General features: G+C 44.6%; 1 protein-coding gene across 1 annotated transcript in view; it reads right to left on the bottom strand.

Moving 5' to 3' along the window:
- Positions 1–4,084: 4,084 nt before the first annotated feature.
- LOC106561452 (polypeptide N-acetylgalactosaminyltransferase 18) overlaps positions 4,085–11,931 on the bottom strand; it is a 114,042-nt gene continuing 106,195 nt past the window's right edge. Inside the window, exon 11 of the mRNA XM_014125425.2 lies at positions 4,085–5,151. Within this exon, the coding sequence (XP_013980900.1) occupies positions 5,002–5,151 (150 nt within the window). The 3' untranslated portion in view covers positions 4,085–5,001. The remainder of the gene's footprint in view (positions 5,152–11,931) is intronic.

Genomic DNA, 11,931 nt, shown 5'->3' with positions numbered 1-11,931 from the left:
ATTTATGGTGCTTTCAAGACAACTGGGAACTCATAAAAAAACAAGGTTGAATCATGATGACGTCAGTGATATTCAGGTCGTAGCTCTAGAAAGAGGCCTGAGTTCTCGACTTAGTTGGATGACCGTTCAAAACGTATTTTCCCAGTCGGAACTTGTTTTTTCCCCGAGTTCTCAGTTGACTTGAACTCACTGAAGTCAGATTTCCCAGTTCCGAGTCAACAGTTGTTTTGAGTGCGGCACAAATCATGCTGGACTGACAGCATGGCCAATGTTGAATATTTATCATTTTAAGCTTGGAAAAGAGACACTTAAACCCAGACTTGGAACCACACAGCCACTCCACTGAATAACAGGCTAATGATTGCTTTGCAATGCTTGCAGTTAGCCACTGATTCTTTCCAAACCACTCGTTGAATTTGCGATTTCCAACTTGTGTAATGTTTATGTTCAACAGCCGATGAGCACCGATACGTTTTATCCATAATTTCTCTTCCTATGACAAGGATTAAAAAGGATTTGCCAGTAGATTGTCGACTTGATTCATGATGATGACTGCTAGCTAAGATTTTGAAAGTATGATGTTGACATAATCAGTCCAATCAAAGCTACTGTTTATATAACATGATTTGATGTCATTGTATCTGTGGCCAATGACCTTGAGCCTTCTTGGATGGGCACTTCTAATGTAACTCTGTGGCAGCACCCAAGGGGCTTGCATTTTCGAGCTCTACCCATAGATTTGGCGGTGACTTAGTGTCCCCATGAGTAACAGAACACAGCCAATCACGGCGCAACTAGAGAACATTACCAACCTCTACGCTCCGTATTTTCCACTGGTTAGCCCACCACAGAAACCACTGAGCTAGACTGAAACACCTGCATTCTGGAGCTTCCTTACTCAAGAAAGCAAAAAAGAGACCATGTTTTTATGCGGCTTTATTAACTCGATGAATTTCTATATATTTCTATATATTTTTTTTAATTGTTTCCAAACTGATATGTGACACGTATTAATGCCAAAATAACGTGCAAAACAGGAAACTAAAACATTTGATTTTAGATATTTTTTGCTAAAAACGTGGGGTTCAAAACACCTGCCCTGAATGATGGGTCGCCACTGGATCAGCCATTTAGAGGCTTCAGTCTATAAAACACAGATCGTGAAAACGTATATTTGACTTTGTTTGCCTGTATGTATTGTACTGAAGGATCTGCCTGACTATAGCCTACTGAGGCACCAACCCAGAGCAGCTAGATTAGTCTGCCCTCAGATAGATTTCTCATCCGAATATGTTTTTATGCATTATGGCTTTAATGTCCGGAATTCCTCTTACATGACTTAAAAGGCATATAATTTCCACCTCTCTCCAGGGTCAGCAAGGAGGGAGGGGTTCCTTTTCACCCTACATTCTTGTTGGTGACAGGTCCTCAGCCACAGCTCTAAAGTAAGTGGGGTAAAGTGAGTCAGTGAGAGGAATTATAGTTGGGGTCGATACGGGGAGAATAATGTTTGTGCAATGAATTATTTAGCAGTGGGAAATAGATGTATTTATATACATTAATGAATTCCTTTATTTCAGGGGTCAAGTGAATTGTACTAATTAAATCTGCCCTCGGCTCCTCTCCCCTCTGTTAACTTCATTCAGAGGCTTACCTGGATCAGTGAAATACAAGAGTTACTGTAGTTTCAAAGAACATGTTTTATGGATGGTTTGCAGTGGCTCAGTAAGTGTAGTGATGTGCAACCCATCTTAAAAGGGACCAAGGAGATGGAGTGTGGTTTCCAAGCTTATAAAATCATAAATGTTGCAGTCATAGTAACAGGAACATGTAGAACCCAAAATGGTTTCTGTTAGGGACCAAGTGCAGGGTGTGTGAAGTGAAATAATCTAATAGACTACATCATGTGAGGTCTTCATAGTCAAGGACTCTTGTTCCCTTTAAGTCTTTTAATCATCACTAGTAAATAAATAGTTATTGTTCATCAATTACCACGGTACATTAACACTGTAAAATGGGCCATGCTCAAAGGGTCTGACCTGTGTAACAGTCAGATCGCCAGTGATGTTTAGACTAAGGAGTAAGGATTACTATTCAATAGTCACTGTCAAGGATAAGGGGTCTTGTGAGTACAGTGATAGTTGTTCAATTCGAAAGTCTTATACTTAATACTACTAGTTGTTATAGTTGGAAATACATTTCTAAACTGAAAAAAACAACTTCTCTCCCATTCCAAACATTCAACTTGTGCCAGCTTTTGGAGCTTCAAGTAGTAATGAGCTGTCACTTTCCAAGGTGTCCTCCCACCGTTTACACCCTCACAAATTATGTTACTCAGCTCCATCTTCTGTGACAGCTGCATATTTTGCCAGGGCAATTCAAACACATCTTCATTACTTCAGCAATAACTGAAATTCAAAAAACGCTCCGTGCTGTTAGTGCATCTCTATGAGTGATGTGAGTGGTTTGACAAGACTGAAATAAAATATTACTTTTTGGATGTTTACATTCCATTAACCCTTTACACTCATGGAAATTGGCCTATATGGATAGGAAAAATTGAAATGTTTCTTACAGAAGAAATATGAAAAGCATATGCATAACCATGCCAGCAATAGAAAAGGAATAGTTAGATTATGGAAAAAATGATTAGACCAAAGGTGTGGCCACAACAGTTCACCTGACAAGACTGAATCCAAACATTACACTGTTGATTTTATGTGAATTTTACATTTACTGTACTTTTCACCACATTTGTTGAAAATGAAATCTGAAAATACTCTGGATAACATAAGATAACATAAGAATATTTCTGGAAAATGTGGGGTAGGTGCAACATAAGACCAACAAAAATTGCAAGGGTTTGTGTGAGATGACTAACTAGTGTCTCCAAATGGCCAGGCATACACCTCTCCAAAATGTGCACAGTTCCTAAGTAATTTCAATGCACTTATATGACTCAAAGAAGAGTCAACTATATGGTGCTTTTTTGTAGCTTTCCTGGCTGTGCCATTGAGGAACTAGAGCAAGCACACTTGTTGTTTTGGTTGGAAAAACAACCTTGCATCCACCCCATCACACAATTACTGTTTATGCAATCCTAAAACGGTCCATTATAAATGCAATTGGGGTCAGGTGGGCATCATTTGAAAGATTGTTTTATTGCAAACATGACTAGCTAAGTTATAAAATACAATATTACAGTGTTAGGCTTTCACAATGCAATTCAGCAAAACCGATCATAATTTTGGTGCGCATAGAAAGGTATCATGAGGGCATTTCACTGTACTTGTGCATACGACATTAAAACTTGAAACATTCAGGTGCGTGTGCCACGGTAAATTCTCCTTACAATAGACAAGACTCATTCTGTTCAGAACAACGCAGGGTGACGCATTGTCATCTTGTAACTGTACATCAAATATACTGATCATAAACACGGTATATGACATGAGTTTTATGCTATGGAAATGTGAAGTGCAAATTTGGGCTCACGGGTGTTTGGATGACATCAAAGCGGTATTTATTATAATCCTAAACGTCTCATCCCACTGGGCAGACGTCAATTCAACGTTGGTTCAATGTAATTTTATTGAGACATTGATTCAACCAGTGTGTTCCCAGGGATTTTTCAAAATACATAAAGTCCTCTTATTTTACAGCATTTCCCGCACTCAAACAAAAAACGTGCAAAAGTTGCCCCATTAGCTCAAGTTCAGAACGGCTGTCAGTCAAAACCCATACAGTGCTGTGAAGTATGAGTGTAAAGGGCTGTGCTGTCCCATAGAAGCACAGATGTTTTCAGAAATTCCGGTGGTGTAAGTGGATGCTGTGCTTCCTACACTGCTTCAACAATTAGTGTAAATTGCCTATGTGACAGATACAAGCATGAACATGATCGGAGTGATGCGTTTTGAGTGCCATCACGTGCATCTTTCATGACCTTTAACTCAATTTCTAGAAGCTAATGAGGACTGACATGTTAAATCGAAAACATCTCTCCTGCACTCCTCTTCAGGAACCAAGTCATAATTTAAGAATATATTTCTCTGTAGGACACGCAAGCAGTGTAGTGAAACGGGAGTTAGTTCTACAAAGTACTTTTAATTAGCAACATATGAAAACCAACATGAAAGCATTCATTTCCCACGTGAAATACGCAGGACATTAAGTAAATGAAATTAGTGTCCTTATATTGGTAATAACAGAGATAACATAATATGAGGACATTTGTTTTATCATACAGAGGATATTATTACTGGACGTTTCAATCATGCTCCATTATTACCCAGCTGCTGCTGTAAACAAGTCCTGTATTTCTCAGGATATGGGGAAAATAATGATTGCATTCCTTGCAAAAGCCTACATTTTTATGAGTTGTGAAAAATAATTATTGTATCAAATAGACTATTAAGGTGTCTTCACAAAAACAAAACTGAGATGGACCATCTTGATTGACTTTCACAAGAGCATAAGGAATGACTCAGGATGGAAAATCAGCCACAGAATATATATTTTTCTCATCAGCATTTTTACTGAAGGTTTTAATAAATATCCAGCATATACACTTATAAAAAAGTGTGTATATTCGCTCAAAATATATTGGCGACAGTTCCTCGAACCCAACCACTTGATCTTATAATAAAATCTGTCTACAAACAAACCTGAGACACAAAAGAAACCAGAATAAGAAAGGTTTTTCAAACACATGCTACACAGTAGCAGAAATTACATAATGTATATTAGAGCCAATGCCAGCCTAAATTCAGCATAACAAAAGACAATCTGACACTTAAATCCCACATACTGTATGAATCCAGGAACTGTTTAATATTGATCAAATTATTATGTCTAAGAGTCTAAGAGATTGCATACTTATAATTCAATTCTTGCCTTCCTCAATAAATATATATTTTTAAGAAGCAAAGCTTCTATGTCTGTCAGTCACAGGTCCAGTGTTCACCATGGGCAGCTCTTTCCCCTGCAGGACTCAGGATCTACTCATTGGCGAGTGTAGGTTGACAGTAGGTTGGTAATTGTCCATTTCTGACCAGAGCACTTCTGTATGGCCAGCTGGTAGCCAAACTCAGTTTCACTGCTCTCGACTAGCTCCAGGCAATGCTTGGACTTCCTGTTCTCTATGGAGCCTCCCTATAGGACACAGAGCATATTACAATGTTGAGTCATGCAGTCATTTCACTGTGCTGAAATGCATTGTGTCCATCGGGGAGCTCCGACTTCCACCATAATGGCAGGCCATTGAGGCCATTTAAAATCCATAGGATAGTTAGTTGTACATCTGTAATCACATATCAGTAAAATTAATGCAGATGATGGATCTTCTAATAATGTCAATTTATAGACAGGTTGGTTGTTTAGCAACAAAACTGACTTGTGCGCAACTCTGGGGCAAAACAGACAGGGTTGCCTTGGACTTAACATGTAAACTATAATTAGTCTCCAATGTTTATTGAAAATAAATACATTTGCACATTGAGCACTTGTCTCTCAAATACATTGTTACAGTTGTTTGGTTAGCTAGCTGACTGGTCCATCCACATACTGACTGGTCCATCGACGACCGCAAGGTCCTCTTGCGGATGGTGGAGACGGCCCAGTACATCACTGGAAGCGTACTCCCACCCACCCAGGACATCTACTCGAAACGGTGCCTGAGGAAGGGCCACAGCATCATCAAGGACCACACACCCCAGCCAAGAGCTGTTCACTCCCTTAAAAGTCGGACAGACGGTATCGGCGCCTGATACCAACAGGCTCTATCTACAAGCCATCAGACTGCTGAACACTTGAACCGGACTGCCCACCTACTCTGTTTCGCCACATCTTAGCACTCACGCACACACCCATACAGACCCCCATAGAAATACACGTCACAAATGCTGCTATGATTGCTAAATACTGCACAATTTAAAAAGGGTAGGAAGAATGAGTTTTTACTCTCCAAAGTAACAACACGCTTTAGTCAAAGACTTAGTAACTTATTCATGATCTAGTTAACTACAAACTTATACATTTATTTTATTAAAGCTGGCTAACGTTAACCACACCCAGGGGTGAAAGTAGATTTAATTTCTTCCCGGTATGGGACTTGTGTGTGCTGTGGAAGACCATGGGATTTGGTCAAGATGTTTACACAGATCAGACACAATTGTATTAGCTCGGTTTCAAGGGTGTTTATTAAATCACAAACAAAGAGAAAAGAATGGGTCTCCTCCAGGAGACCTCCTCCGAGATACCGTCTTCTGGAGTCTTGCTGTATCCTGTGGGGAACAAAACCGAGCTCCCTCCGTTATTTCTGGAACTGAGCACGACTATACGGGAGTAACCTCTCTACCCCCAGTCCCCAACCCCGTGTGCTGCCCTTCTGGCAGCTTTATGGGACCACAATCAGTCCGAATTAGTCCTAGCCAGAGAGCCCGTCGAGACCTGGCATGTCCAGCAGAGGGAGACATCGCGGCGTGATGTAGACTGTCGATAACCAGGCCTCGTCGGGTCTCCCCCTGGTGGCTAACTTGCTGTATGCCACAAACCCCCTCCCTCCTTAGGGCTGTTGGGGAGGGGGCTGTCGTCAGTGCGACGTATGTCTCCCTTCTCGATAGGGCATCCGCGTTCCCATGCTTCGCCCCTGACCTGTGCACAACAGAAAAAAAGAAGCAAGAAACACCTGGTGACCCAATCATTTGTGTCCCTTCCCCTGGCCATCCAGACCAGGAGAGCATGGTCTGTGACCAGGGTGAAGTGGGTACCCAACAGATCATACTTGAGTGACTAGCGCCCACTTCACCGCTAGGCACTCTTTCTCGACAATGGAGTACTTTTTTTCTCTAGGTATCAGCTTTCTGCTTATGTACATGATGGGGTGCTCCTCCCCATCGTGTCCCTGGGACAGGACGGCCCCTAGTCCCATGCGTCCGTCTGGACCAACGTCGGTACCTGGAAATCAGGCGTTACAAGAATCAGATGAGAGCACAGTGCTTCCTTCAGGCGTCTGAATCTCGCCCGTCCATTTCCCTGTTTTCGGGAGGCGGGCCCTGGTTAGCTTGGTAAGGGGGAGGCTATAGCCGCAAAGTTGGGGATAAACCGGCTGTAGTATCCTGCCAGTCCCAGGAAGGACTTGACCTGTGTCTTGGTGTGTGGAACGGGCCAGTCACGTACTGCATGGACATTCCTCTCCTGGGGCTTGACGTTCCCCCGTCTGATCAAATACCCCAGGTACTCCACCTCCTTGAACCCTAGCTTGCATTTCTTGGGGATCGCTGTCAACCCAGCTTGCCTGAGCGCATCCAGCACCGCCTGGAGGTGAGTCATGTGCTCTTCCCAATCTTGGCTGTGGATGATGATGATATCATCCAAAAATGGGCCGCTGCATGCTACCATCCAGTTTTGGCACCAACACGTTCGGGCTGCACCATGTGCTGTGGGACACTTCGATGACACCCATCCTCAGCATAGCCTCCACTTCCTGCTTCACGGCCTTCCCTCGGGCCTCGGGTATCCGATATGGCCTCTTTTGTACAGTCTCCCCGGGCCGGGTGCAGACGTGGTTTTCAATGAGGGTTGTGCGGCCCGGTTTCTCTGAGAACACCGCCGTGTTCTGATCGACAAGCTCCCGTAGCACTTGCTTCTGGGCCGGGTCGAGATCATCACTGCTCAGGACCACCACTGGAACCGTTGGCGTCTGGTAAATCTGTTGGGGTTTTCTCCCCGGCTGTCGTACGCGGTAATTGACCGGTCCCAGCTTCTCTATCACCTCGTACGGCCCGTGCCATGTTGCCAGGAACTTACTTTCTGCTGTGGGGATTAAGACCAACACCTTGTCTCCCACCTGGAAATCTCGGGGCTGGGTTCCCTGATTGTAGACCTGGGCGTGTTGGGCCTTCTCCATGTGTTCCCTTACCACTGGCCATATGGCTGTCATCCGCAACCTCATCGTCTCCACGTGTTCTACCATGCTGTGTAAGGGGGTCGGCTGGGCTTCCCACACCTTGACGAGGTCCATTAGGCCACGTGGCCTCCTCCCATAGATGAGTTTGAAAGGGGAAAACCCAGCAGAGGACTGGGGCACTTCTCAGACCGAGAACATTAGGTGGGGTAGTAGCTGGTCCCAGTTCTTCCCGTCCTGCTTGATGACCTTCCGTAGCATTTGTTTGAGCGTTTTATTGAACTGCGGGTGAAAGACGGAGGTCCGGATCTGCTTGATCTGCAGGAGAGCACACTTTTATTAGGCGGGACATGAACTCACCACCTTGGTCTGTGAGGATCTCGTTTGGGATGCCCACCCGGCTAAAGAGTTGGAACAGCTCCCGGGCGATTCCCTTGGAGACCGCCGCCCATAGGGGAATGGCCTCGGGATACCGGGTGGCATAATCTACTATTACCAGCATGTACCGGTGTCCTCGTACCATTTTTACCAGGGGTCCCACTATGTCCATGGCGATGCATTCAAAGGGCACCCCAATGATCGGTAGGGGGACCAGCGGGTTTCGGTTTCAACGGCCCCTCGGACTCTGACATCGGATTTACGGGTTTGTCAACCGCATGCCTGCGGGCCATGCAGGCGACAGGTTGTCCTCGCTCTCGTCTTCCGCTGTCTCGGACCATTTTTCCACAGGTCGTGCCTCCAGCGGACAATCTCGTCCTATGAGGAGGGGTACCGGCAACTCCGGTACAGCATGCACCATCATCTGGAAGCTCCCATGTGGCGTCACGATATTGGCCTGTACGGTTGCATACCGCTTTGTGTCACCGTGGACACAGGAAACAAACATCTCCCTACCACTTTTGGTCCCCTGGGCCAACAGGCTCATGGCTACGAGCGTAACCACACTCCCGGGGTCTAATAGGGATCCCGCATCGTGTCCGTCGACCTTCACCTAGACCATGGGTACCGTTGGTTCGTGGTGCACCCAACAGGAGGTGATGTAGTTCACTGCATGGCCAACCTCACCTCCGGGGCTTGCTGATGGCATCAACTCCTCTCGAGTCGGGCAATTCCAGGCAAGGTGCCCACGGATGCTCAAAACACCTCCTTTGGTCTCAATCTACCTGGCGTCATTGTCGGCGGGTCGACTCTCTCCCAGCCGTCTCTCCACGGGTCAGGTGTCCCTTTGACCCTGCCAACTGTCGGTTTGGGGTATACAGCGGTGGGGCTGTCCTTCCGTCCCCTCGGATGGGTCCCCGACGTAGCCTGGGTCGCATTCAGCAGGGCCTCGGTGTTCTGATGCGTCTCCACTGCTCCCAGGAGGCCCTCAAGGTCTGGGGGGCGCATAGACTCACTGCCCTCTTCATGTCGTGGGGTAGCGCCCGTAAGAAGCGATCCAAGACCACTTTGTCTAGGATAGAGGGTGGATACGTTGGATAGGAGCCATGCCCTGGTGATGCGCAGTATTTTGCTCATCTGGGCTTGGGGGAGGTGTCGGCTACGAACCTCCAGTCGTGGAACAGTTGGGCCCGATGGTCCAGGCTGTACCCGTAGCAGCTGAGTATCTCCTGTTTGAGACCGTTGTAATTAGCTGCCTGTTCGTTATTATGGTCCCAATACGCCTTTTGGGTGTTCCCAGGAAAGGAACAGGGCTAGCAGACTTGCCCACTTTGGCCTTAGCCATCCTTCCCGTAGCACCGTCAGTTAAAACGTGCAGAGGTATGTTTTGATGTCGTCGTCTTCCGTTAGCTTGATCAAAAACTGGTTTGTATGCGATTCAGTAGACGCTCCTCCTTGTAGCGTTCCGATTTCCTCAACGAGGCGGACATTTTGTAGCCACTGTTCCTCAAACGTTTGTTCCTGAACCGCCTGTTATGCTTGTTGGGCCCGGATGAACTGAGCTATCAACTCGTCCATGCTGATGCTAAAAAACGTCAACCCTGATCTGACAACATTATCACATTCATCCACTCGCAACTTATTTCCAGAATCCAAACAGTGGTGAATGGAAAGAGACATGTTACAAAAAACAGCAAAAAAAAGTGTAATGACATTTGGTGATTGTCATTAGGCCAGAATTAATGTTTTCATTTCTGTCCACGTGCATCTCGGTGACGGCCACTCATCTCTGCCTTTACAAAATGTTAGTGTTCTCGAACCACATTGCATTTTGGAGCGTAGGCTATAGGCCTACCTGTTTTCAAGTGCATTCGCTCATTTTTAATGCCTCTGACATATGCTAATGACAAATAATCGTGTAATAGCCTACAGTTCTTGATTTAAAAAACATTATTGTGATGTTTTACCGGTATGGCGTAACCCCACTATTTATTTTTCCAGGACACTGTACCGGACCATCTTACTGTCACCCCTGACCACACCTCCTGCTCTTCACAGACTTTGTGGCTGTGTTACCTAGTGGAAACCCGTGATGCCGGGCTATCTACTTAGAATATTGCAAAATGTGCTTTCACCGAAAAGCTATTTTAAAATCGGACATATCGAGTGCATAGAGGAGTTCTGTATCTATAATTCTTAAAATAATTGTTATGTTTTTTGTGAACGTTTATCGTGAGTAATTTAGTAAATTCACCGGCAGTGTTCGGTCGGAATGCTAGTCACATGCTAGTCACATGCTAATGTAAAAAGCTGGTTTTTGATATAAATATGAACTTGATTGAACAAAACATGCATGTATTGTATAACATAATGTCCTAGGGTTGTCATCTGATGAAGATCATCAAAGGTTAGTGCTGCATTTAGCTGTGGTTTGGGTTTATGTGACATTATATGCTAGCTTGAAAAATGGGTGTCTGATTATTTCTGGCTGGGTACTCTGCTGACATAATCTAATGTTTTGCTTTCGTTGTAAAGCCTTTTTGAAATCGGACAGTGTGGTTAGATTAACGAGAGTCTTGTCTTTAAAATGGTGTAAAATAGTCATATGTTTGAAAAATTGACGTTTTTGCATTTTTGAGGTATTTGAATATCGCACCACGGGATTACACTGGCTGTTGAGTAGGTGGGACGCAAGCGACCCTGACCTGTTCACCGGACGTGCTACCTGTCCCAGACCTGCTGTTTTCAACACTCTAGAGACAGCCGGAGCGGTAGAGATACTCTGAATGATCGGCTATGAAAAGCCAACTGACATTTACTCCTGAGGTGCTGACCTGTTGCACCCTCGACAACCACTATTATTATTTGACCCTGCTGGTCATCTATGAACATTTGAACATCTTGGCCATGTTCTGTTATAATCTCCACCCGGCACAGCCAGAAGAGGACTGGCCACCTCTCATAGCCTTCCTGTCTAGGTTTCTTCCTAGGTTCTGGCCTTTCTAGGGAGTTTTTCCTAGCCTCCGTCCTTCTACACCTGTATTGCTTGCTGTTTGGGGTTTTAGGCTGGGTTTCTGTATAGCACTTTGAGATATCAGTAAGAAGGGCTTTATAAATAAATTTGAAATTTGATATTATTCGCTAGGGCGCTATTATTCCTGACGTCGTTTGTCCTCTGATGTTTAAGCTTGATCTGCCCAGCTGGTTATCCACTCGTGTCCCACCGCCACCAGCTCATACATAAAACATCCTCCATTTAGGCTGCAAAGGTGTTGGTTTTCTCCTTAACTATATTTAATGCTGTGCTTAATATCCGGAAGTACCATTAGCCACCCTAGCATGGTGGTGGAAAATAAAATGTTAAGACACTACGCATATTACATTTTTTTGGGGGGGGGCCGGCACACCAATATATCTAGTTAAGGAGAAAACATACTTCTACAAAGGAAATACTTTGTAGAAACACCTTAGGAGTGATTACCTGGGATAGGATATAGTAATCCTTCTAACCCCCCCCCAAAAAAATATAGATGTACTATTGTAAAGTGGTTGTTCCACTGGATATCATAAGGTGAATGCACCAATTTGTAAGTCGCTCTGGATAAGAGCGTCTGCTAAATGACGTAAATGTAAATGTACAGTCTTTCTGG

The sequence above is a fragment of the Salmo salar genome, chromosome ssa10, assembly GCF_905237065.1.
Source record: "Salmo salar chromosome ssa10, Ssal_v3.1, whole genome shotgun sequence".
Classification (NCBI taxonomy): Eukaryota; Metazoa; Chordata; class Actinopteri; order Salmoniformes; family Salmonidae; genus Salmo; species Salmo salar.
The sequence above is the reverse complement of the archived record's forward strand: the minus strand, read 5'-3'. Positions and strand labels throughout refer to the sequence as shown.